Source organism: Euwallacea similis, chromosome 15 (genome assembly GCF_039881205.1).
Source record: "Euwallacea similis isolate ESF13 chromosome 15, ESF131.1, whole genome shotgun sequence".
Classification (NCBI taxonomy): Eukaryota; Metazoa; Arthropoda; class Insecta; order Coleoptera; family Curculionidae; genus Euwallacea; species Euwallacea similis.
Genome location: NC_089623.1, coordinates 3,931,023 through 3,958,386, shown reverse-complemented (window position 1 = coordinate 3,958,386; position 27,364 = coordinate 3,931,023). Strand labels below are relative to the sequence as shown.

Genomic DNA, 27,364 nt, shown 5'->3' with positions numbered 1-27,364 from the left:
ATTGACCCATTCTAAGAAAAAAGTTCCTATTAACATAAGTCTGTAAACGCGCACTGTTTTCGAGATACAGGATATCAAAAAAAAGATTTGTCAAAAGAAAACAAGATCAAAAACAGTTTTTATTTCTTTTCCTTACTTAAAGAAAATGTTCTACATGTCCATCTGCCATTTATACACAGAATTCACATCTTCGCCGAAAAGAACCTCTTTATCTTTCGAACAACCCTGGATTTTGTTTAATTGTTTGGCACTCATTTTCTATTTGCTGCTGTAGTTCATTCACATTACTAATTGGATTCGAATATACCAGTTGTTTTAAATATCCCCAAATGCAAAAATCAAGTGGGTTTAAATCAGGCGATCTAGGTAGCTATGACACAAGACTTCCCTGTCCTATCTATTTGTTGTTATACGTTTTATTTAAAAAAACGTCCTATGGCGATAGTAAAGTGCAAGGGGGCCCCATCGTGTAAAAATCATCGGTTAGCTCTATCAATTAAGAGAACATCTTCAAGTAATAGGGGTAAAGTGTTAATTAAAAAGTGCAGATAATTTTCTCCATTTAAACGATTTGGCAAAAACACTGGACCAATCAAAACATCTCGAAAAATGCCCAGCCAAATATTTACAGAATACCGTGTTGATGTTTTATCTCCATAACAGTATGAAGATTTTCATCGGCCTAAATATGGTTGTTGTGAAAATTGATTATTGTATTGTTTGTAAAAATAACCTTGTTAGTAAATAAAATATTAAAAATAAAGTTTGGATTTTCGACAAGTTTTTCTAACAGGAATCTGCAAAAAGCAAGTCTAGAATTATAATCCGGGGCTAAAAGAACTTGTACCCGTTGGATATGAAAAGGATACAGCTGCTGTTCTTGAAAAATTCTCTAGACTACAGAAGCATTAATGTTTAACTGCGCTACTATTGTTCTAGTGCTGATATTAGGATTTTCTTCTACTCTTCTTAGAACATGTTCTTCAGTTTCTGGAGTTGTCACTGATCTTTGTCGCCCAGCATCATGTTTTTGAACGTTAAATGAACCAATTTCCCTTAATCATTGATGTAGTTTCGAAAAAATACTATTTGATAAAACCACACGATTAGGAAATGCCTCTGCGTATAATCGTCGTGCTTCAGTGGTATTGCTATTAGCACGACCGTACATAAAGTGCATATCGGCTATCTCTGAGTAAGTATAATATAAAAAGGCATTTTCACAGTAAGAAAGAATGAGAACAAACTGGCAGCACAACAGTTAACACTACTAAATAACATTTCCAACAGTACATATCCATGAACAGAAAGCAATAACAACAACAAAGACAACAACACCGATATTCTTTTTTTTGACTCTCTGTATCTCGAAAACGCTGCGTTTGCGGACCCATGTTAATAGGAACTTTTTTTTTAGATTGGGACAAGGAATCACACCCTTCATTCCTGAACCTTTTTTTTAAACATCCTGTATATTAAGTTAAGTTAGTTCATCAGGGTTGGCAGGCGGGGGGTTTCCAAGAACTGTTCTGTATGTCAATATGGCAATATCTATGCTTTGAAATTTTATGTGTTGTCTAGTCTTTTTTTTAACCACGGGATTCACGCCCCCGTTTCAGGGATTAGGACATCTTCGTGAAGAATTAGCCTTTTATTTGAAAAATATCTTACGTTTGTCGTAGGTTTGTAAATAAGACTAAAAGGATGAGGAGGAGAAGATAAAAGGAGAGCACTACAGCAACTTTTCCGTAACTATAATAATTAAGAAAGAGAATTCTGAGCCTTTCGCTCCATTTGGGCCCCGATTTTAATTCAACGATCTATAGTCGTAGGACCGAGGATAGGTTTAAATGATGCCTGTTTGTTTTTCAGTTTCAAAAGTTTCAGAATGGCTAGATATTTCAGGAACTTTATTTTTAACGCAATCAATTCAGTTCCCTCATGATTACTTAAATGTCTAAATATCAGATTTTCCCACTTTCATGCTTAGTATGTACATACATATATACCTACTGATCAAAAGGGAGAGGGTACCAGAGAGTAGGGTGGTAAGACATATCACTCCATCGAGGTGCTCGTTTCGGAGTGAGTCTATCCATATTAATTTTAACATCAAGCTAGTTTTCATATAAAACAGCAAAAATATGTCCAATACTTGGGTTGTATTTAGACATTTTTATGGAAATTATTCTGCATGTTAAATTGACAGTATATTAATTTAGCCCTAAATTACAGCGGATATATCTGTGAATGATTGTGATATTACTGTGAAAAAGATTATTTACAGTGATATCGGTTGGTTTAGCAGTCCGACACATTTTAGCATTCCATACGTGACGATCATCATGCTCCAAGCGATCCAGTTGGTTTGCAGGATCCAGTCTGCCCTCGTAACAAATGGTTAGTCCCCCGTTGATAAGAATATAGATTTCAGCAATGGAGCTCAACACTTAAAGGTAACACTTAAAGTCCTAACTAAATAATTTAATTTGCCCGGTGAAGTCAAGTCAAATACTAACAAAGGTTGAAGGTATTCCCTCAAGGAAGAAACAGTGCTCGAACGTTTAAAATACGGTCAGATATTTAGTTTCCAGAACCAATAATGAAAATGTAAATTTTTTTTCAGCTCAAATAAGAAGGAATCTAAAACTAAGACTTAAGAGTATTAGCTGCGATATGATAACCAAAATAGTAATTATTATTCTAACCCGTTCGTATGGATGTATGTATAATGTATGAATTATCAAGATATCCATGGTAGATGGGAATTTTAATACGAAGGTTCAAAAACTAGTATTAAACATAATTGGAAACCATATGTTCTTTATGTAAAAATTCTAACATTTAAGCAAATTTACTTATAGAGAGGCACAATGGTGTAAATAAAATAACAGATAAAATATCATATTGTCTGTATTTTGCAGTACTTAATAAGAGTTTGTATATAGAGTGCAAAATAAGCCTGCAACATGGTTAATATCTCAAAAACTGTTTCACGTAATTTAATGCAATTTCGGGGATTGTCATAGGTAAATATACCGACCCTGATGACGACCAATGTATCCAAACAAGTTTTAATTCAGTAAAACCCTTTAATTTTTCACAATTTGCATTTTTGTAGTGTAAAATTTTCATATTTCTGTTGGCGAAATATGCTACTTTTTTGATAAAAATTTCTGTTTTATTCATACATACAACATAATTATCCAAATTTTGTCGATTTTTTTCCTGCACGCATATTTCCATCTTATTAGAGACACTTGGGATTTTGCAGTTCGGCAGCCTGCATAAATTTCCGAAACTGGTAGCCTGGTTGATCTTTTAAGTCCTCAAAACTATCCTCCGACAGGCAAGCGTTCTTGTTGAAGCTTTAGTTCTGGGGTTAGTCATAGAACTACAAGCAGGGTTTTCCTATAGGTTTTTTTTGCGAAATCTCCCAAGTTTTTGAGAGAAGTTTATTTATTCTGAAAAGTGTGATAAGGTTGTTTGACAGGCTAAAATACCTCATACACCATATTGCAGCTCAAAGAGGTTAAATACCATTTGTTATTGTTGGACTAAACCATTTACTAATATTCTACTAATATTGACAAACCACATTAGTTAAATTAAACATTTTTCTATCATATATCAGCGAAATCCAAAGATTAGTGAATTTTGCTCCTTTTCTGATGTGCTTAATTGAAAGTCATATATTCATAGAGATAATAAAATATAGGAAGGTAGGATTTTCATTTATAATTTTTTTTCCCGAAACTCTTTAGATATAGAAAATTGTGAAAATTAAAATCTTCAACTTTAACAAAACTGAAAATGTCGCCGATTTAATATTCATATAGCAAAATTTATCACAGTATTTTACTGTGGAATTTCCAAGACATTTTCCTTTATATATTTTATATACGCCCTTTATTTTCTGAACATGGATGACTGCCGCAAAATTCATTCAATTTTTATTTTAAATAAAAAGAAGTTGGAGTACCAGTAATAGACAATACTTATTTATCTAATAAGTGCAGAAAGTAGTACTTTACCTCAGGCTGCAATTGAGCCAGAGTTGGGTCACTAGAGCCACTTTACCGTATGCTCATAGGAAATTCACCATTACATTGTAGAATGCATTCATTATTGATTTTGCTCCTTTTTTTTCAAATTTTTTCATGGGTTTCTCAGAATGGAGCACTAAAAAAGGTACTTCGAAACACCAAATTACTGGCCTTTCCCGATCATTTTTAATAAAATTTTCAAAACTTTAAAAATGAACTTGTCGAATATTTTCAAAAAGAATAATTAAGGTTGTAAGGTGGACTTTTGGTAGTCTACTACGTTTGCATGCAAATTGAATAACATGTTTTGTTGTAACGTTACAAAAATCGAAATTTTACAAAGAAGTAAAGTCTACATTCTGCAATTCTACAAAGAAGCTAATTGTTCTATCATCAAATGGTGCAGGTCATCTCGTATTTCAACCAATCTTGGTAAAAATTCACCATTATAATTGCGCAACAAAGACCAGATATGATGATGCTAAGATCAAGTAATCATTAAGTTTTTGTAACTAATTAAACAACATTACATCACCATTCTTTGATGAACATTTGAATATTGATTATTTGAGGACATTGAGCTTATATTGATGAAAAGTTTGTCCAATTTCCATATTTCAATAAGTGCCCTGGAAGCAGTGGAACAATTGATTTAAAGGAAGTCTTGGAATCACTATGGGGCCAAAAGGTATTGGGATATTGTAAGTCTTAGAAATTGCAATGAAGAGAACTTAGTTACTCATTTGAATATTTATTTTACATTTTGTTACTTGTTTTGTTATTATACTCATAACTGTACAGAACCCTTATGTATTTTATAAAAGATAAAAAGATTTGATGATGTCTCATGATATCCTTGATTTCTTTCAAGATATAGGCGTGCATTGCTATTCTACAAGTTGATACTCTATCAACAATCCCCTTCAGGTTGCAGGAAATTCCCTCTTTTATGACACACATCAATCACGATAATTTTAGCCAAAATCCACTTCAATTTTCGCAGCTCAAACATCGATTACTGACCCATTAAAAAGAAGCAAATCCCATTTTAAACCATTCAATCTTCATGGCGGACGTCTTAATATTCATGGCGCCCATAACGCGACAAGCATCATACACCCATGAAATTCTTGGAACTTGAATAACTCGTTATCAGTTTATTTCCACCGTTTATCAGTGGAAATAAACTGTGTTTACACGTATGTACTAGAGACTTAACTTTCATATCGAATCGCTTTTTACTTTAAAAATTATCATTTGTTAGGTGATTTGTTGCTATGTGACACATTCAAAATGCGTTGTACGATTTTAGCATGTTTACTTACTAGTGTGGTTATTTAAAAGCAAAGTGTAAGTTATCATAAACGATTAAATTCAATCAACTGGCTCGAAGTCAACCAGCTAATTCGTTGGTCAAGCCATTCAAAGCTGGTTGTCAATAATCAAGTATTTAGTTTCTTGCAGAAAAATCCAATTCACGAGATAAAGTGCTAAACATATTAGACAGTTTTCTCAATAATAATTATCGAGTGTTGCAGGTGTATGAAAACATCTGACCCACTTAAATGGCCTGTTCAATTGGCGCGGAAATAAAGTGCGGACCTCCTTCGATGGATTTTCCAGGGAAGACAATCGGTCATAAAGTACCATTTTTAAAGCTTCTGATAAAAATTCAGATAATGAAGAAATGCAAAAGCTTTGATGTTTGGATAATATTCTAATGATGCACATAACAATCGATTTGTCCAATACCAATGTTTTCAATGAGACTGGGAGGTTTGTGTGATAACAGTTACTACAGATATGGAATCATATAGTAGAATTATATGTAACCATAAATACTTTGTTTTGGAAATATATTGTAAGTGTTGAACTCGTGAAATTTCGTCATCCGTTCTGATTCCACCTCTAAAGAGCCTATATATGATTTACATGTAATTACAAACATATTTCAAGTTGTATTTTCCGTTAGCGGTGGTTTACATCCATAGTAAAAGAAGTAGCTGGTGCTACGTCGTTTTATGTTAAATAGGGCTACAATTTAAAAACTAGTTTTTTCAAATCAATGTACTCAGTAAAGTCAATTCAGTTCAATGTACTAAATGTGCTAATTGATCGCCACCTATACTGACCGGCGAAAAACCGGCTATACCGTTGGCAAACAAATTTGAGTTGCAGATTATTCTTTGTGATCTGCATAGATGGATTTTCTTGAGGAAGTAATTTTTTAGAGAGTCAGACCCCCATTTTACGAACCTAGATCCCTTTGGAGTGCGTCGTTAACTGTTCATATCTCAATATTTGAGTTTCTTGTTCAATTTAGATCTTTTTTGTCCCACGCATTTTTTTTCCGTTTGTGTAAATTATTCGACTTTCGAATCATTTGCTAAACTATCATTTTTTATCTTTATGCTTAAATACGATGTAATCGACTAAATTTGATAGGATATTTTTTAACATCTAGTAAATCGGCAAAAGAGTAAAATTTTTAAATTTCCCTTTGAAATTGGTCCTGTTTTAGCACCTCGCAGAAAATTTCCAGAACTCGTGCGTGACCTCTGAAACACCCTGTATTTGTGCTTATCCTAAAAATAATTTTCTTAGATAGATATACTCGTAGATAGAATCTTATCAAATTAGAATATTAATTTATATCTTTTAGCAAGTAATAATGTTCGTCTTCTTAACCGTGCTTTTACTTTCAAATTTCATACAGAAACACTGGCTTTAGTTGAAATCGGTCGTTTTGAATAATTGACTCCATTTGGAAATTAATTTAGTTTTATTAAAAGTCGTCTATTTGAAATTCTAAATTTTTGATACTTAAACAGTAATTTTTTAATGATTTTTGCATGGCGCAGAGAAATTTCAGTCTGACCAATATTTATGAATTTTAAATGTAAACAGCAAATAGGCACACGCTTATCTAAAATGCAATAACTGTACTAATGATAATGATAAGACTGTGTTAAGGCCCCCATACGTTAGCGGATAAGTCTGCCGGATTGATTCGTCTTGTCTTCCGACCGATCCGCTAATGTATGAGGACACCGGTTAGTTGCGGTCAGGTCGCGAGATTGACAATTTTGGAATGGAGCTCACAACCAGACTGTGACCGATCGGCACTACTTTTCTAATGTATGGTACTGGTCAAGACTTGTCAGCCGACTCTAGAGAAGAAAAATTAAATTATCTATAAAAGCGAAGTAAAAATAGTACTTATGCATTAGCAATATTTATTATAGTAGTAAAGCAGAAATGAGCTTTAAAGATAACAGAATTTTTGGTAAGAATTTAATATTCTTTACCGAGAAAACCCACGCTTATGGGATATAAAAAGTAAAGAATATCGTAATAAGCAGTTAAAAAATGCTGCATGAATATTTATGTGGTAAATGTATAGAAATTTTTCCTGACGCCAATAAGATGTCTCAGAAAGCATTTTATGGTATTATGAATTGAGGTCATTTCTCTTCGATCAAAAAGAAGTTTTTCAAACATTTAGGGCTCACTAAGTACAGTGTACGAATGAACACTTTGCAGGGTTTGCGATACCGTGGATAAGTTGCAGGTCGGGTCCGTGTTTTGAGTCTGGTCCGGGCTTGTATAGTGTACGTTGGGGAGGGGAGAAGGGGGCTTTAGTTCCAATTAAAATTAAATTATAATTCACTCATCATTTGTGGTCTGTATGGTACAGACCCAAAATTTTGCGCGTTAAACAGTGGTTTCCACATGATGATTTATGGACAAGTCTGTTTTTAAGTTTTGCATTCTTATCACATCAATAATTGATTTATTTTTGACCCGTGACTTAATTTTATAGATATGGACACTTCTAGTTTATTGGCGATGCCCTAAAAATAAAAATATTAAAAATTAAGAACTAAAAACACCGAAAATCTTGTAATAGCACAGGGAACCTCCCTCAAATTCAATTTTTTGTTTGTATCTTATTGTCCTATTGGCGACTATCCAGTAAAATGTATTTCATTATTGTTTTAATATATTTATTGTGTTGCACATCAAAAGCGGCTGTAAGTACTAAAGCCTGCATAGTCTGGAGTGCTTCAGCCCTGAGATTTCTTTACAGAATGATCTTGATGGTTGCTATGGCATAAAGCCATTAATCAAAATTCTGCCCACGGAGTGAAAATTTCATCGCGAATGGAATACGTTACATAAATAATATTTAATCACATTTTTAATATTTTTCAGAAATTCGGGAAAATAAAATAGTATACGATCCTCAATAAGATCTGATTCAATCGATCGGGATCTTATTTATCTCGACGCTACGCGTCTCGATAAACAACGTAATCTCTTGAAAGTAATAAAACATTTCCCGCCTCGTATTGTAATATACCATTACCCACCCGGGATATACGTTTATGACATTATTTTTCCGTTTTATCCAGTAGATACATGTTAGTGAGAATGGCAAATCTATGACGCAATTCCACAAGTTCAATATTCAGACTTTACCCACAAAGATGAAATTCCACTAAAGATTTTATGTTCCATGAATCGAGAAGCAATGAAACGTGTTTTGTTCAGAAAGTACTTAACCAAAAGTGAGATTCTTCAAAGAATATGTAGGTAATTACTATGCTGCTAATTGCAATTGACAGTAATGTAACTAGATATGAAGATGTTTTGCTGCTTAATCGGAAACCGGCGTGATTAAGTGGATTCGACCTCAATTCGTCGATTATGATGATGATGATATACTCGAGAAATAGGTATTATGCAGGTCATTATAGATTGTCCTTAATATGAGATAATAATGAGTGTGTAATTTCCAACATACAGCCGTCCGTCTAGTCACATAGAAATTTCAAGCTGTGGAGTATCATTGGATTTGTCTGAATAGGCAATATTGATTCGCAAATTGGTTCAAGTAGCAATTAAGGTGTACAATCGCAATCCACTCAATTTCAGTCAAAAGATTTGAAGAGTCGAAAAATTTGCTACATCAAGCATTTGCTTCGTGTAGGTATATATGTAGATTAGATAAACGCGTTTAATTCTCTTTTTCAAGATGTTCTTCTGCAATGTTAACATTTTACACAAGGGTGGTCTGATACTTCTCCTTAATTTCTCGTCTTCAGATTACACAGGTCATCTATTATTTGTTTGGCGTTGCCTGTAATTTCCAAGGTGTTATCGCTACATTGTTATTCTGTCATTTCCTCAGTTTCAAGCCTAGTGTTCAAGTGCCTCAATTCAAGCCTGCATACTCAAAAAATAATTTATACAAGTTTCATTAGATGCAAAAGAGACTGTGTATTAACTACATAAGACAGCCTTTCAAGTACACTTTCATTCTTTTTTCCCAGTTTTTCTTGTATGTGAGGATTCCTCTCGATCAACAATAAAGCGAGCATTATGAAACCGCGAATGTTTAGAATGCGAATTTGAAGAATGACACGTGATAGTTGATGAGGCCTCAAAATCGCCGAAGAAGAAATGAAGCTTTGGGTAACCTCAGAGATTGTTTAGTTGATCGAGAGGCAACAGATAATAAGCAATAGAACAACACGACAGACAAGAGATAATAGAAAATCAAAAGCACATACATCCATTCACAAAAAATATATATTGACACAAATTTTTCGCAATTTGGATTAGTAGTTTTCGAGAAAGTACGTGATCAAAAATTAAATGTCTTATCATTTTTAGTTCAGTAAATGTTGAAAATGGCCACCACCAACCTCCATACAATAATACAGGACACGTTCAAAGTGTTGTCGGACATTGTGAAGTACTTCAGGTGTTATTTAGCAGCAAGCATATATAATCCGCTAACGTATGTCTTCTAAGGAATTTGGCTGTCTGAAATAAATTTTTGACTTCAATGGCCCCACAAAAAAAGTCCAGCGGTAATATAATATATGGGGAAAGCGAACGGGCCACTCAATAGGGCCTCTCCTACCCATCCACCTTTCTGGAAAACTTTAATTTAAAAATTGTCTTACTGCCATGGCGTAGTATGGCAGAGCACTACCTTGTAAGAAAGTCAAATTTTCTGCGTTATATTGGTTATCTTCTTCGATAATAGCTGTTATTGCTAGATCAACGGCGTTTTTTAACAATTCTAAATACATTTTTCCTGTTAAATTGGCCAACGATCCAATCTCCATAAATTCTTGCCCACATGTTTAATTTTTCGGGGTGCTGGGTATGTATCTCCCGAACAATTCTTGTATTAGAATCTAACCAATACTGACAGTTGTGTCTGTTAACTGTACAGGGTGTTCAAATAACGGAGGATGTCGGCTGTATCTGGGAAACTACTCATTATCGGATGTGGAGAAAAAAAAATTATAGCTAAATAGGCCATGAGAAATCGCTGGAAAATATTTTCAAGTTCGTAACCATACCGTTAGGGGGCGTTTTTTACATGACCAATCAATAAAAGACGATTTTTAGTAAAATTTATCTGGAAAATGTATATTTTAAAAATTAAATATCAATTTTTGAGACAATATGTCACAACTTTTGTAGGAAGAGTTTTTTTAAATTTTTTGAAACTGAAGGGTGAGGGAAGCTTCTAAGTCAGCTCAAAAAATTCAGTTTTATCGACATTAGCTAAACATAAAACTACATTGTAATACCTCGTTGGAAAGGTCTTTTTGCAAGCTATGACGTGACAATTATCTCACTTCATGTTAATGTGACACAAATACCGTTAGGGGGCGCAATTTGAAAAATATAGTAATTTTTCAAGTTATTTCAGAAAACTTAAATGAAAGGGTATATCTTTTGTTGCACCATTCGAAAGAGCGTTAAATTCTGCTTATTATAGTCAAAACCCGATGCCAATATCTTTATGTGGTAGTAAATTATTGCAGTTTGAAAAAAGGGTTTTCTTACGCATGAAATAAACCAACTTCGCTTATGAATCAAGTAGGCTATTATTTAAATACGGTTTAATTTAATCTTAATAACTTCAAAAAATAACTAAAATTAAAAGAAGAACATTAAAATAAAAAAATAATTAATTATTTTTAAGATGCTCAAATTGTTTCCCATTATTTTCAATGCACAATCGAAGTCGCTCCTTTGTAGAAAAAATTGCAGTTTGGATTTCTCCTAAGGTGATTGATGTTACGGCATTTCGGATTCTATTTCTCATGTCTTCTTTTGTAGTTGGTCTTCTTTGAAAAACTAAGTCTTTTAACCTACCCCATAAATAAAAGTCCAAACACGTAAGATCTGGCGACCTCGCCGGCCATGGAAATGAACTTCCCCTGCCTATCCACTTCCCGGGAAATGTAACATCCAGAAATTCTCTCACATTAAGAGTAAAATGCACTGAGCAACCATCGTGCTGAAAATATATTTCCCGTCGTGTTTGAAGATCAATTTCTTCCAATAGCACTGGTAACTCATTACGCAAAAACTGCAAATAACCAGTGCCTTTCAATGTTTCTTCGAAAAAATAGGGTCCGATAATCATTCCATTAACTATCCCACACCATACATTAATACTCCAATGTCCTTGATTATGCACTTGCATCCAGTGTGGATTAGTTGGCGACCAATAGTGCATATTGTGGAGATTCACACCACCATTGCTTCTAAATATTGCTTCATCTGTCCACAAAATCTTTAAAAGAAAATTTTGATTCTTTTGGGTCATTTTAATTAATCAATGACAAAAATCCAAGCGTCTGTTAAAATCTTCTTCTAAAAGAGCTTGATGTAAAACTACATGATATGGATGTAATCTAAAAGAAATTATAATTCAAAAACACCTTGTAACTATGGCAAAATAAAAAAATTAACACAAACCTGTGATCTTTTAGAATATTATACTATATTGATCCAGTAGAAATCCCCATGTCTCGGGATATGGTCCTAATGTTAATATGGCTATTACGTTCTATGCATGCCAGCACATTTATTGTGTTTTTCTCATTGTGACCTTTTCCTTGGCGTCAGTGCTTTTGGGATTTAACACCATGATATCGCAAATGAAAAGCTAAATTCTTAAATGCCTTAAATTTATAACTTCTTCTTTCTGGATATTTTAACGCATATATCCTTACCGCTACTGTTGAATTTTGTAAACATTCAAAATAAACTGCAAGCATATTGAAAGCTTCCTCGTTCGAAATTGGCATTTTTTTATCATGATCAAAAACGTTTACCAAAATCAATGTCAATATAATAATCTTATGGATAAAAATGGTGTTTATTAAAATGCCTATTCATTTGTTTTAAATTTCTGACGTAGCGATCATAGCTACGCTCGTGGCCTATTTGATTCATAAGCGAAGCTGGTTTGTTTCATGCGTAAGAAAACCCTTTTTCCAAACTGCAATAATTTACTACCACATAAAGATATTTGCATCGGGTTTTGACTATATTAAGCAGAATTTAACGCTCTTTCGAATGGTTCAAAAGATATACCCTTCCATTTAAGTTTTCTGAAATAACTTGAAAAATTACCATATTTTTCAAATTGCGCCCCCTAACGGTATTTGTGTCACATTAACATGAAGTGAGATAATTGTCACGTCATAGCTTGCAAAAAAACCTTTCCAACGAGGTATTACAATGTAGTTTTATGTTTAGCTAATGTCGATAAAACTGAATTTTTTGAGCTGACTTAGAAGCTTCCCTCACCCTTCAGTTTCAAAAAATTAAAAAAAACTCTTCCTACAAAAGTTGTGACATATTGTCTCTAAAATTGATATTTAATTTTTAAAATATACATTTTCCAGATAAATTTTACTAAAAATCGTCTTTTATTGATTGGTCATGTAAAAAACGCCCCCTAACGGTATGGTTACGAACTTGAAAATATTTTCCAGCGATTTCTCATGGCCTATTTAGCTATAATTTTTTTTTTCTCCAAATCCGATAATGAGTAGTTTCCCAGATACAGCCGACGTCCTCCGTCATTTGAACACCCTGTACCATTTAGAAAAAACGAACATTCGTTCGAAAAACAAACATTAAACAGAAACAGCGAATCGATCAAAACGCGGTCACTTATAAGCTCACAAAATTGTGAACGTCGATCATTGTCATTTTCATTGAGCTCTTGGACCAATTTAATTTTGTACAGATGTTTGTGTTTTCGTAAGATTCCCCGTAAATTTGTTCGCGAAACACCTGATGCAACTGAGTGTTGCCTGGTATTCAGTGTAGGATCCATCGCAATATGTCCAAAAACTGCCACTTCAACAGCTTCATTTAGTATAACAGGGTTTTAAACGTTTCTCTTTTTATTTAACACTGACCCTGTTTTTTGAAATTTTTTTACTAATTCGCAAACGTAAGTACGGGATAGAAACTAATCATGATGCTTATCATTAAACAATCGTACTGTAGCTCTGGCACAATCATCATTTTTAAAAAAGAAAAAAATAATTTCTACTCTTTCTTCAACAGAATAGGTAATTTTTGTACTACAAAACGTAAAATACAGTTTCAATTATTCACGCTGTGGCAGTAAACTAACAAATTTAACAAATGTTGTTAAAATTTATTTTGGTATTTCATCTGCCATTGTCGTTCAGGCTATTTTTTGGGTGATGTTTATTTCATTTTTCTTATCAGTTTTCAAGAATTTGAAATAATAAATAAATTTTTTATGACGTACTTTCTCGAAAAGTACTAATCCAAATTATGAAAAATTGATGTCGTCGAAAAGAGAATTCAGAACATCGTAAAACAAGGTGCCACTAGACACCCTTTTCCATTAAAAATGTTCAAAGTCACTGACACCCCTGCCAGACAGTGACATTTACTTTCATAATAACATGAAAGAAATATGACCCCCATAAATCTAAAATTGACTGAAATTGGGTCCGAGCATTTTTCAATTTTCTCCAGCAAACGCTCACAAAATCAAGTGGAAAGTTTTCGATGGCCCACCCTGTATGTGTATTTTTACGGTACCTACTTAATTGCTACACTTGTCAAAAAAATGGGACAACGAGACAACCTCATCTTTATTTGAAGCATCAGCTCAATTTCTACACAAAAAAAATTCAGGCTCAATTTTTAAGTCTTAATATGTCCTAGGCTTGATAACTAGAGGATTAACCATTTGCACATCAACAGGATTATTTTTACATTACAATTAAAGTACTGTTTCTGAGAATCATATTATGTATAGTTAGCGACTGTATTTCTATTTCTTCAAGAATTAGTTGTTTGTATAGGGTTACAAAGCTCATCTAGTTGATTTTTTTTTCGAGTTGTTTCTCCACTTGTTTTGGAGATATCCATGTTTGAAGATTGAAGAGTGATGGAAAATCGAAATTTTTCAAAAATTTCAATGTGCAAATCGTTTTTCGATTTAATGGAGTATCTTTGAGCAATCTAATCTGAGGATTATGACCGCTCATATACAAGGCTGAAACTCTTCGAATTGACGATATAGTTATTGATTTAGAGAACCGATGCATTAGATGAGAGAAGCACCGTAAAATGCGAAATTTGCCCCAATTAAGATTATCATGAAATGCCCAGTATTCATTGAAGAAATTACACGCCCAAAACTTTGTCCAATGTAAAATAATCTAATAAATAATAAGAAATAATATAATGTTTTTTATAGTCTAAAAGACTGAATGACAAATTTCCCCCCGTTTTGTTAATGAATCAATAAATCTGATTGGGATTTGGAAGTATTGTTAATATAAAAATAATTGCATTCCGGAAGAGGTATTTGCATCTACATTATGCAAACTCGACCAACCTCTGTATCGGTAAAATCTTCATTGCAGATTTTGAAAATGAATGAAAAAAATATGATTAAGCTTGTGACTTAGCTTCTCCTCATTGTCATATGAGTGATAAGCACATGCCGTCTGATCAAACATATGACTTGACCGTCATCGAGCTGTAATCTTTTCAGAAATGGGAAAAAACTTAATTACTCAATTATTTGTGTCGAGTGCTTACTGTAAGCGATTACTGAAGATTATGTTCATTTGATAATGTCTTATGTTAGATCACTGTATTTTTGGAAATATTATTAACGATTATAGAGATTAACTGCCTTTCAATGTCCTGTGTTGTTATCAACGTAAAATAGGTTGTGAAACATAAGATTACTCTTTAAAGCACTTGCTGCATGAAGAAATATGAACTCTCTTTTCCAGTGTTTGCCTGTTAAATTGTGTCTCTTGGGGTATGATTAGTAATAAAACGACTTTCTAGCTTGGATTTCTTCATATCTGGTGTTATACGACTTCAATTCGAGTTAAGCTTATGCAGTTCAATCTAACCTAAATAGTAACTTTCCCTACCGCCGTTAAGGACCAATAAATCCATAAAATGTCCCCTTCTTTCTATGGGCCTTTCGCAAAGGAAATTTTATAGCTTACCACATAAAATTATCATCATTTAACCCGTCTATTTGAGGTAGCCGGCATTATAAACACAAGGGTGTTATAAACTTTATCTGTTAAGGACCTTAGACCTTTTGTTTTCTTTTACAGGTACCAGCTTAGAGCTGAAACAAAGCCGGAGACCCGTGGCGCCCGTTGAATTAGATAATTTTCCGTTCTTGTACTAATTTTCAGCTAAAACTTGCGATGATACTGGCAGGAAAATGCTTTTAGATTAATGAGCATTGGTGAAATAACGGACCGGTTAAAAGCTATAGAATATTGTATTATTTGATTTGACGATTGCATGTGCGGAGAATTCTCATAGTCATATGCAAACAGAGCGCACACAGATATACGGAGTGATTGAATTTGTGGTGGACAAACAAACAACCGTACGTAATTCTCAAATATTGATGTAGTGACCTGGTGCAGGATGGGCAATTAAAACGTAGAATGATTTTACATGCCGGAAGTTAAGGTAGTGAAAGGGAATTAGCTAGAATAGCACTCGAAAAGACGATTTTCTTGAAAAACTTTCCGTATGCTTCGTAGGGGTTAAGAAATATATGTCATTAGAAGATAACATTAAACTTAGCTAAACATTGAATTAACCGAGGTACTTGAATGTGGGGAGTATAACTCTCCAGAGAATGACGTAAAAATGACAGGTATTTGTATGACGGAGTCCCATTCATAGACCGTTTTGATTGGGCATTCCCCATTAGGAGGATTACTGGGGAAATTCTACTTACTGAAATAAAAATTTCTAGACATTTTCTTTTACTAATTGTCAAATACATTTTTTAGCTCTTTTTAAGAGTATAAGCCTTTCAAATATTAAGTGCTAAAATTATATCCTTTTATATTTAATTTTAAAGAGCAGCACATAGAACCGCCCAAATCTGCTCAATTTGAAAGAACATTTTTAAGTGGTTTTCGGGATGTTATCAAGATTGAAAAACATTTTTTCCAATATCTCAAGTAAATTTTACAGATGTTAATAAGGTTAGAAATCTTTAAAATAATGCTTTGAAATAATCTGGAATTGCGAAACGATCCTTTTCACGTTTTTCAAGCGGTCCTGATGTGGTATTATAACATTATTTTGCAGGTAAAAGATATATTAGTTGGTTTTCTGTTTTACTCTTAAAAATTCTTGGTACCCTGCTAAAAAAACTTAAATTATCACTCCTGCACTGTCATGTGGACGTGATTTGTATTCGTGCAAGCTTCCCAAAAATTGTTGATAATATGATGATCGTTGCACCTATTCCATTACCTTTGAAAACAAAAACGAAAACCCGTTTCGGATGAGAAAACTTCTGTTTTATCCCTTCTTTCACATTCGTAAAGGTTTTATTTCCGAATGTTTCTTTCTTTCTGAGAATAAACTAATTATAAGAATAATTTAATATAATATATAATATATAATAAATAAATTATAATAAAATGAAAACGCCTTACCAATGCGCCCGATTTATACTGCATTAAAACTTATCAACAAAGCCGACTGTAGTGAAAACTCGAAATTATTCAAAAACGCGTTATTAAAAAAGTTTCCGTTTTAACATTATATTCTGTAAATATTAGTCATCTGCCCTATTTGATGTGAATTCTTTTTATCAGTTTTCTTAGCAATCTTTTGGACATGGTCACGAGAGTTGTAACCAGGTTAAGAAGCGCGATATTGCCGGAAATTGTTACCACTTGACCAAGCAACCATGGAAAAGATGGTTGGTTACGAAATTTATTACCATTTCGATACCAGGTATAACGCCAAAATGTACCTAATGATGCCTGCCACAGAACATAGGTACATATATAGAAAGCTCACTCAGTCGCGTAATTAAATCTTGACGAAGAACCTACTTGTATTCACATTCCGTCGCTTATTTGTCTCACACTTATCCGATGGCGCGTTACTAAAGTAAGGAAGGATTGCTGATTTCGTTGGTTGCAGCGCATGCGCGAGACAAGGGATAGGTGTAGTCGGTTTATCTCGAATAAATTCGGGCGTGTAGCCAATTGAACTTTCCATACTTATGCATGTTCAGTGATACTTTCCGCTCACCGTGCAAACCGGTTAGTTCTAAGTGCACTTACCATTAACCTACCTAGCGGGAGGTACCCTAGCGTCAATTTTGTGCGTCTAACTTTTGCAAAAATTGTTTTGTTTGCGTTGATACATTAATTTTGGGTCAAACTGAACCTTACTCACGTCATCTGTTTCTAAAGGTTTTTAATTTCCAAAAAATGTGAGGTTTAGAAATTTATACCTAAAGTGGGGTACGTTTTTAAATACAGGTGGGAATCCGCTTATTAACGTTTTTGCGGGCATCTTAGTTGTATTCTTCGAAAAGAAACATCGTTAATTACTCTATTCAACTGGAAATTCGTGTAGGACAATGTTTGGTGGTTTTATGGTCTAAGGTCAACAGACTGAGAAAGTAGTCAGCGGAAAACAAAAATTTATATTCTCATGAATACATAAAATGCTGTCGTAGGCGGTGAGATGCTATAAAAGTATGCTCCATTTTAACCGGGCAATGCGAAATTTGGCTTTTACCGATTTACATTATATTGTTTAAAAAAACTGGATTTTGAGCGTGTTGCCACAAACTGGTTGCGAATAATCGGATGAGCCGAATGACGTCAAAACGCTATCCAATTTAGGCATATTTGTTATATCGCTTAGTACATGATTGGCTGACCTCCGAACTAATATTTTCAACAATAAGTAAAAACAAGTAGACCTGCAAATTAAAAGAAAACCATGCGGATTACATGATCTATCTGTTTGGTACTGAGATACATATAAATATTGATATCCCACGCGGGCATTTGCATAAATTGTTTGACGTGGGAAGACGAAAATTACTAAAAGACCAAATTGCCAAAAAGAAAAAAAAAACAAAAGTTGGTGTTTTTTTTGGAAATTTTCTTGCTGTGCTGTTTATCTAAATGTTTTCGAAGCGCAAACCAAAATTTTATTAAGCAATATGAAAAAGCAAAACACTTTTTAAATGTTTTCCTAGCATTCGCCAGTTCTGTTCGAAATTAGTGAGATCATAAGAATTCTGAACGACTATTCTTGCATCTGAAACAATTTTTTTTGGCTAGCGATGTTTTAAAAAATTTTAATAATTCAATTTTCTTTTTGAAATTGTCACCATTGAATGGTCACTAAAAGAATATTGAGTCATTCACCAGTGGGTACAGTCAATTACAGCAGAAAGAACTTGTTTATTTTGTCGTCGCGAGTATACTCGTTCAAAGCAGTTTAGCGTACTGCGAGAATATTCGTACTCAACAGTTTAAGAAGCAATAATCAGTTTGAGCGAAATTCAAATACACGTTGAGTGGAACGCACAGAAATGTTATTTATTATTTAGTAGTAAAATACGGAATCTTGCTAAAACATTTCGAAATGCATGCAGTAATCAAGTAAACACACGATGCAATAACCATGCATACATACGAAAGTGAAAGCTACTTTGTTCTAACGTTAGTGATTTGCGTTTTACAGTCCTCAAGAAAAGAGAGAATTTCCATTCCTCAAGGAAACTTTCTGGAAAATTCCCATTTTTACAAGGAAACTTAATATTACTAAAATTGCTTAGAAGCATGAATTGTACTTAAAAAAAAGTGTTGTGGCTGGCTTCGAGGAAAACTGTCAAAGACTGCAAGCTGTAATAATAGAAATTTATTTTTTCATTTTTGTATTTCCTAAAGAGAGCGCAAAGTACTGGTTTTACGAGGAATTTTACTTGTTCGGTTAGAGTGCGGACATGAACTTTTAAACGGTTGACATATTGCTAGAAATCAGTTTACTTTTCGCATATCGTGACGTTTATTTAATATTTGATATTTTCATTTATTTGCTATTGATTCATTTCATTAAACTGCATGTTATTTTTAAGTGAACAAAGCCGTCTACTAAAATCAGTTGTCTTTTTTAAGGAGAAAGCGCATATTTCTAATGAAAGCGAAACCAGGAAAGCAGTGAGTAGTCAAAAGTCTAAAAAAATGCATATAAGAACTTTTGTTGAATTGTCAGAGAAAAGCATGAGACATTGCGAGAGTAAAAAGAAATAAGAAAGCACGAAAAATGACATAAAGAATAACATTTGGATATGAACTGATTCAGAGCTAGAACTACAGCTAATCTAAAAAAAATACAAAAAATAATTAAAGTTGAAAATTTTTTTAGAGTTTATTATTAGCAAACTAAACAGTATCAATTCGTTCACATAATATTGTGGAAAATAAAAACTGCTCGGTCCACTTAGGAAAATCAAAGTCGCGCGTGTCATCGAAGCCCTTGTCCGGATTAAGTGACCAAGGTCCACTTGGAACGATTCCGGACCGGCTGAGAACAATGGAACGTTGGCCGACCGTCGTTTGTCATGGTTTGTCAGCGGCGCTGATGATTGATGGCCGTTTTGGTCAGAGGCGGTCGTGATAAGGGCCCGGACGACAAATGAATATCCGCGAAATATGATGGTTTTGTGTTAAATTGGCGATTTTGAAAATGGATCGCTGTAGGGCAAACAATAGGCGTATATCGATCGTTTTACTTTGTTACCGAAATGTCCTAAAATACATTTTTCATTCGCCCTGAGAGATATAACTTCAATGTTTTCCTTAAGAAAAATATCAAGACAAAGCGAGGAACTTACTAAAAGGAAGGCACCATGTGCAACGCAAGACAAAACAAATAAAAACGAATTAACCATCCTGATGTTTGTTATATGGTGTGTTTGTTTTCCATGTAGGTCGAAATTAAAAGCCCTTGAAGGTGTCTTTTAGACGGTGTTTTCCAAACTGCTCTAAGCTTTATTGTAAAAATAATCTTGAAGCTCAGTTAAATGGTTACAACTATTTATTTTTGAAAACTCAATAAACGAACAGATACCATTCGACCTCTAAGTAATAACTGCCCTAGGGGTTGTATAGAGCTATAAATTTTTATAAGAATCAATGGTGCAGTTCGCGTTCATCCACACTCTCGTTTTGGTCAGAAACTGAAACATGGATCGTGGTATAAGGTAAAGAGTCATACAACTTCACACACGGACCTTTACCATCTTTTCAAAATGTGTGTTTGCTTAGCGGGATATTGTTCTTTTGGTGGAACGTATTTTCGGCACTTGAGTTCTTCGAAATTAAAAGGTCTTTTCTGTTGTAGGCCTCTATGTGTGCTTTAGCTGGAACTCATAATGTAGTATTAATATTTGTACATGCAATTAAAATCTTGTGAAGAAATAAACGGCTGGTGGTAATTTAATTTAGATATGGATACCTGTTAAGCGGATTATACGTTTATTTGGACCTTGATAAGAGCATGTTATACACCAAGGTTGTGAAATTATTATGACCTGAACGTCAAATTTAAATTCTGAAGCGTGAGGGATGTAAGGTTGATACGATTATTCCCACTATTAAATTTAACTATCTGTTACAAAACAACAAGTCAACGCGTCTTGAACCGTAACGTCAACAGTGACTCTTCATTATTCATTCATTTCCATGGCAACCATAAATAAAACAACAATGGAGACGATGACAGTTTGGCCAGTTAGCTCCCTAGGTAAATAATGAGCTATACACGTGTCATTATTAATCTGTTATTCAACTGTTTTAGAAAGAAAGGCGAGAAAACGTACTTCACATCCTTTCAACATACCCAACAATGGCGTCTTTTCACACTAGTAGAGGAAAAACTAAATTAATTACGCCTTATGTTTGAAATAATGTAGGATAATAGAAATGGGAACTTAAGACCAAAATTGCCAGATACTGAAGTCTGTGTGTGTAATGTGTAAAGTGTAAATATGTATGGAATGTCGGCAATATCTCACAAACCGTTTATCTGATGGTTATGAGCCTTTGTACACTTTGACTAAGACACTTTGCTCAAGTGAATTTCTCATTGTTGCCACGCTTTGTGTTGTTCTCAAATTAGTTTATTATTACTAGCGCCAGGTTAGTTCAGGTTCGATTAAGTCATTGGTGCAGGAACTAATGTAATTCGCATAAGGCAATATAATTTTTTAAAACTTTTTTCTTATCTCTGCATCTTTCGAAGTCTAGTTTTATTCATGCATTCATCTGTGTATATTTCCTCCTCTCTGCGCTACTAATTTAGTACAATATAGCATTGTATACAGAAAATTCTTTTATATTTTCCAATTTGCTATCAGTATTTTCGAAAAGGCTTACAGTTGATTAAATTAGACGAAAACTGCCGTTTGTGTAGCTCACACAAGAAACCTTTACAAAGTTGCTACACGTTGAGCCGTTTTTCACATGTTTACGAAAATAGTTTATCGGGCAGAACCATTTTTGTTACATTACATCCAAGGGAAAATATGAATCAGAAATGATATAAGAGGTCGACGAAATACGTATATACTGCATGAGCGCACGCGAATGTGAGAAAATTTTACCTTAAAATATCATCTAAAAGTCAAGGATATGGACTGAATGCTTCTGTAAACTGAATTTTGTAAGTATTTATTGAATGAATCACCGTCTAGCTAATAAATACATTTTGGCACCTAAATTAACTTAAGGCTTAATACTTCAATTTTTAGTTTGTTCATTGAATTATTTCTTTATATTAGGGAAGTAAAAAGTTTGGAGCATTTTTCACTTTATTTTGCCGATGAAAATTAACATAGTTAGGATTATCCGGCTTAGATCAAATATGTGCCATTTTGTTCGATAACTTTTATCCATTTTGAAGCCAATTTCATAATTCCATGATTGAAGAAGTCCTTGTTCCTATTAGTAAAAAACTTGATCAGCTCATTTTCACAAGCTTCTCTTGGGGCCAGTTTTTTACCATCAATTAAATTTTGCAAATGCTTGAAAGGGCGATAATCGCTTGGTGCTAGGTCTGGATTATACGGTGGGTGCGATAGATAGTCCCATCCCAGCTCTCAGAGCTTGTGATGCGTCGTTAAAGATGTGTGCGGCGTGGCGTTGCCTTGATGGAACACACCACCCTTTCGATTGCCCAATTCTGGTCGATCGCCTGCTTCAGTCTGATGAGTTGTTAACAGTAGAGGTCCAAATTTAGTATTTGGCCTGATGAGAGCATCTCATAATGGATGATTACCTTCCAATCCCATCAAACGCACAGCAAAACCTTCTTGGCCATTAATCCGGGCTTGGCGATCGTTTGGGTCGGCTCACCGCAATTGGACCACGATTTTTTTTGGCTGTTGTTCTCGTATGTGACCCATTTTTCATCGTTAGTCACCACCCGCTTCAAAAATGGGTCGATTTCGTTACGTTTCAGCAAAGAATCGCAGGCGTCAATTCGGTCCAAGAGGTTGATTTGCATTAATTCGTGTGGCATTCATATATCGAAGTTCTTCTTGAGACCAGCCTTATGCAAATGATTCCAAACGGTTTTCGGGTCAACCTTCAGTTTCTGGTAAATTGAATATGTGCTTATATGCCAGTTCGATTAGACCATTTCCATGATTATTTTCGACATTTTCGACAACTGGCCTACTAGAGCGTGCCTCATCTTCGACGTCCATGTTACCAAAATGGAATCGCTGGAACCACCCCTTTGCTGTTGCATTTGATACTGTATTGGGTCCATAAACAGTACAATTTTTTTTGGTCGCCTGCTCCGCTTTTTCACCTTTGTCGTAATGGTATTGAAGAATGTATCGAATTTCCTATTTTTTTACCTCCATTTTGTAACGCTGTAACACACCACTAGTTTCACCTAATACAAAATTGATAAACAATTTTTTTCGAAGCGTAATATCACCTTAAAATTGCCGTATAGTATGACCCAATGCGATATATACATCATGACATATGGCTCACTAAAAACATCTAGCGAAAAACGCTCAGAACTTTTTACTTCACCTAATAATATCCTTGAAGGAAGTCAAGGTTATCAGTTAACGTAGCAAACTTGAAAAAAACCGATAATGTTTAATGTTTAACTTCATCCAGACATTTATATGGCAGTTATATTCTTCAGCCAAATCTTTTAAATTAATTAGCCGATTAATTTTATCGACTGTTCGATTCAAACAAACGATAAACCTCAAATTACGGAAAATCAAACATCCAACTAATATCTTTATTAAACTCATTCATTCGAAAAGGTTTATTATTTGTTTAATTTTGTATCAATAGTAGGCCTCAACGCGGAGTACTCCTGAGTACACCATAACCCACTAACTATATTATGCCATTCTTATATACCAGTAAATATTTGTTTCACAAACATTCACGAAAGTTGGAGTTAAACATATTTATTTACAGTATTAGCAATAATTCCATCAAGATATTCATGGTATTGTTTGATATTGGCGATTTAAAATCGACATTTTTGTATACATAAAGCAATCACAATTATTACAATTGTCGGGGTGTTCGCTATCTGTCATTGTCTTCTGTCTAGATTGTCAGCATTCTATGTAAATGATCCCGACTTACAATTAATCCAACTATTTATGTAACCCAACATAGCGCAGCCATACAATTTTATTATTCTAGATTACCTACAGATAATATTAATTTAACTGCATAAAATCGAAACACACATATTACGATATTGCCAATAATTGCGGATTTAAAATTAAATACCATGGTCAACGTTGGATGGACGTTACATGACCTAGCTAATTCAAAATTTTAAATTCAGGAAAAAAAATTAAGCCTCCAGCAGTAAGATACGGTGCAAACCGTTTATAATGGACTTGAGGGGACCGAGAGATTTAATTCATTATACCATGGTATTTATCTTATAAAAATCAAACAAATTACATACATAATTTCAAAAAAATGCGTTTTAATGCCTAATTGAACAGAAATAAAATACTTGTTTGTTAAGATAATCTTTTAAAAACATTTAATATACAGGGTGTCTCAGTAACTCTGTTACAAGGCGATATTTCCGTTAGTGTTAGAAATACTCGAAAATGTTTTGAGGACACATTGTTTGGTTTGATGAAACGCATTAGGTGGTGGGAATTTACTGTTTTTACTACTTCCGGTTATATCGGAAGTCAATGTCAACTTCGTTATTTCAAATGGAACACCCTGTATATTTTTGCATTTTTAGATTCCGCACGTTAAAGCGATTAAATAATTATTAGGTCTCTCTATTCCTAGACCTTACGTTTAAATGCCATATGCGATTTTATTACATGTATATTTATATTTACATTATTTACAATTGTTTCTCAAATAAATCGGTTATTTTCCCTTGAATAAAGATTTTTTAATTGTAAGTCTTCTGCAGATGCAGTTTAATTTTATATAATTTGGAAAAATTTCCTTTTGTTGAAGAAAATATATTGTTGTAAAGTGTGTACACAATTAAAGAGTCTCGTTTGTAATAACAGCAGTTTCTCCTTCAGTATCACCATCTTCAATATCTTCAGTTTCTTCTTCTTGAAGTCCTTGATTTACTAAATCTGTATCAGTTAATTCTTCTCTTACAACAACATTGTTATCAACATTTATAAAATTATCATAGTTCACTGAATTCATTAATTTATTTTCTCTTATTAGTTGAGCTAATAGAATATTATCCTTTGGGTCAGCTAGACTTAATAAATTTATAGCGTCTAAAATAGTAACACTTTTGATGTTATTATTATTTTGAGTCTCCAAGAGTTTCACTAACATTTGCTTTCTGTAAATTTGCTTTATACTCCAAATTACACCCTGATCCATGGACTGAAAAACTCACGTCACATTGGATGACAAAAAAAAAACTTTATGTTATGCAGTTGAATGTTCGGATGGGCTTGATAGTTATCAACTACGAATAATGTTTTTCTTTTTTCTTTAAGAAACTCTCGGTCCCATTTTTTAAAACAACTTGTAAAAATTGACGACATCATCCATGGTTTATTGTCCCAAAAATAGTTAATAAGAAGACTGTTAATGTTTTTAAAAGACCTAGGATTTTGAAATGTTCCTGAAATACCGAAGATCAAATTCTTAACACTTAAAGGTTTTAACACTTTTTACTTACCTATGAGTAATGTTCGTTTCTTGGTTCCAGAAGCATTAGCACAAATCATGGCAGTAATGCGTTCTAGAGACATTTTTTCCTCACTACATTTTTCACCTTTTAACTTTTGTTTTGTCTGGCAACATTTTATAAAAAATCCCTATTTCATCAGCGTTAAATATCTTTTCTTCTGTATAATCATTACTTATTAGAGGCCAAACGCGGACCAGCCTCTCATTTGTAATATTTTTATCTACTGAGGCAGATTCACTGCATATTTGTTCAAAAACAATGTTATATCTTTTTTTTAAGGATCAAGCCATTCAAAGCTGCATTTGAAGTCATCGCCAATCATTTTTCCAAATTCCTCTGCCTTCATTTGTAACATTGACCCACTTATTGGGAAATCATTTGCTCTTTTTTGTTGAAACCCCCTAAATAACATTTCGTCTACCCGGGAGTGTAAAGACAAACGCATTTTTTTCTTTTGGTCATTAGTTTTCCAATCATTTTTAATTTTCTCACGATTTTTCCAAATATTTGACACTGTGGGCGTTTTTAACCCCATTTTGGAACACACAAATGATTGAGACAATCCTTTCTCAATATTATTCTCATTTATTATTTCAGTTTCAGTCAGTTTTTTGTGTAACGTAAATGTCCGTTTTACACTTTTAGCCATTTTTTAAAAATTTAAAGGCAAATAAGGCGTACCGGATAACATACACAGACCAACTGTAAAGGGGGAGCTGGAGTAAAACCTTGTTTACCCCTGTATGAGAAACGATCGTATCGGGAAATTCCCGAAAAATCTCGTTTATGATAGACAAAACAAAAAATTTTGATTCACTATAAGTGAGAGTCTATTATAAACAAGTCCATCTTGTCCGAGGGTTTTACTTATGATTTTATTTATGGTTAAGTTTGGACTTGAAAATCAGTTCATTACATGCGAGTTCATTATAAATGGATTACACTGTAATTAGACTATGGCTATGTGTAATGACAATGTATTTAGCCTGAAGAAAAGTGAGCTATAAATACTGACTATGATATATGTATTTGCGTGCTACTAGGACGAGATGTGACTATACAGGGTTATTTACCCAACCCGTTCATTAAAAAATTATTAGAATAATAAAATAAATAATAATTATTATTATTTAATTGTTATTATTTATTTTTCCATGGCCAGCTACGTGAAGAGTAAAATTTTACCAGAATGAATATGTACTACTAGTTTCACATAAATCTAATTATTTTGAAAATGGTTCGGTATAGGCATAGGTAACCCTGATATAGTTCGATAGAGAACTATATTCTCTACTTGGTACTGCTTAAAGTTATAGGGTGTCTCATAAAAAAAATTGACTTCTGCAACTTCAAAAATGTGAACGTTAGGAATTAAATTTTGCACTCCCTGTACAATGCTACACCATATAAATATAGAAGTACAAACTTAAGACTATGTATTAACATTCCGCAAAATATGAAGATTATGTCGTTAATAACTGCGTATAGTAATAATTTTAAACTGGATTATTAAAGAGGCACGTTTTTAATTCAAAGTCAAATATCTCAAAAATGGTAAGGGCTAAATATAGGATATTATACAGAAAATGTGTCTCAAATATTACGTAGAATATAAAAATAAAATAATACACTGGAGGTCCTATTTAAAATACGCAAGTTGACAGCTATTTCCGGTTAAACCGGAAGTGACAGGGAGTTAAAAATATTTTTTTTTAATAATACACGTCGAAGTTAACTTAATTCCAAATATTTAAATTTGATTTAGATTCTAGAAAAACTTTTAATGAATAAGTTGGGTGAATAATCCTGTATAGGTTATCCAGTACAAAAACCGATGCACATCATAAAGCACGTAATTTCATTGTCAACCTTCACATTCAAAATACGAAAAATTTTCAACGACGAATTCGTCTTTAGGTAAACAATAAATA

At 33.5% G+C, this 27,364-nt stretch overlaps 3 protein-coding genes across 3 annotated transcripts; all 3 read right to left on the bottom strand.

Annotated features, from left to right (window-relative positions):
- Positions 1-11,043: 11,043 nt before the first annotated feature.
- Positions 11,044-11,688, bottom strand: LOC136413780 (uncharacterized). The gene has a single exon (XM_066397484.1). The coding sequence runs from the start codon at positions 11,686-11,688 to the stop codon at positions 11,044-11,046; it is 645 nt and encodes a 214-aa protein (XP_066253581.1).
- A 13,069-nt stretch (positions 11,689-24,757) lies between these two features.
- Positions 24,758-25,494, bottom strand: LOC136413778 (tigger transposable element-derived protein 6-like). Its single transcript, XM_066397483.1, has 3 exons — positions 25,422-25,494; positions 25,139-25,364; positions 24,758-25,076 (listed from the first exon to the last, which is right to left on the bottom strand). The coding sequence occupies exons 1-3, from the start codon at positions 25,492-25,494 to the stop codon at positions 24,758-24,760; spliced, it is 618 nt and encodes a 205-aa protein (XP_066253580.1).
- Positions 25,495-25,513: 19 nt separating this feature from the next.
- Positions 25,514-26,082, bottom strand: LOC136413777 (tigger transposable element-derived protein 4-like). Its single transcript, XM_066397482.1, has 2 exons — positions 25,721-26,082; positions 25,514-25,670 (listed from the first exon to the last, which is right to left on the bottom strand). Exons 1-2 carry the CDS (start codon positions 26,080-26,082, stop codon positions 25,514-25,516), a joined length of 519 nt encoding a protein of 172 aa, XP_066253579.1.
- Between the last annotated feature and the right edge of the window lie 1,282 nt (positions 26,083-27,364).

Excerpts from the sequence above, each read along its gene's own strand:
- LOC136413780 (XM_066397484.1), bottom strand. The coding sequence starts at position 11,688 with ATGACCCAAAAGAATCAAAATTTTCTTTTAAAGATTTTGTGGACAGAT.
- LOC136413778 (XM_066397483.1), bottom strand. The coding sequence starts at position 25,494 with ATGTCTCTAGAACGCATTACTGCCATGATTTGTGCTAATGCTTCTGGA. Across the intron at positions 25,365-25,421 it reads GAAACGAACATTACTCATAG|GAACATTTCAAAATCCTAGG; the intron begins GTAAGTAAAAAG and ends TCGGTATTTCAG. Across the intron at positions 25,077-25,138 it reads TTTTTTTTTTGTCATCCAAT|AAAGCAAATGTTAGTGAAAC; the intron begins GTGACGTGAGTT and ends GCAAATTTACAG.
- LOC136413777 (XM_066397482.1), bottom strand. The coding sequence starts at position 26,082 with ATGGCTAAAAGTGTAAAACGGACATTTACGTTACACAAAAAACTGACT. Across the intron at positions 25,671-25,720 it reads TTCAAATGCAGCTTTGAATG|TGAATCTGCCTCAGTAGATA; the intron begins GCTTGATCCTTA and ends ACAAATATGCAG.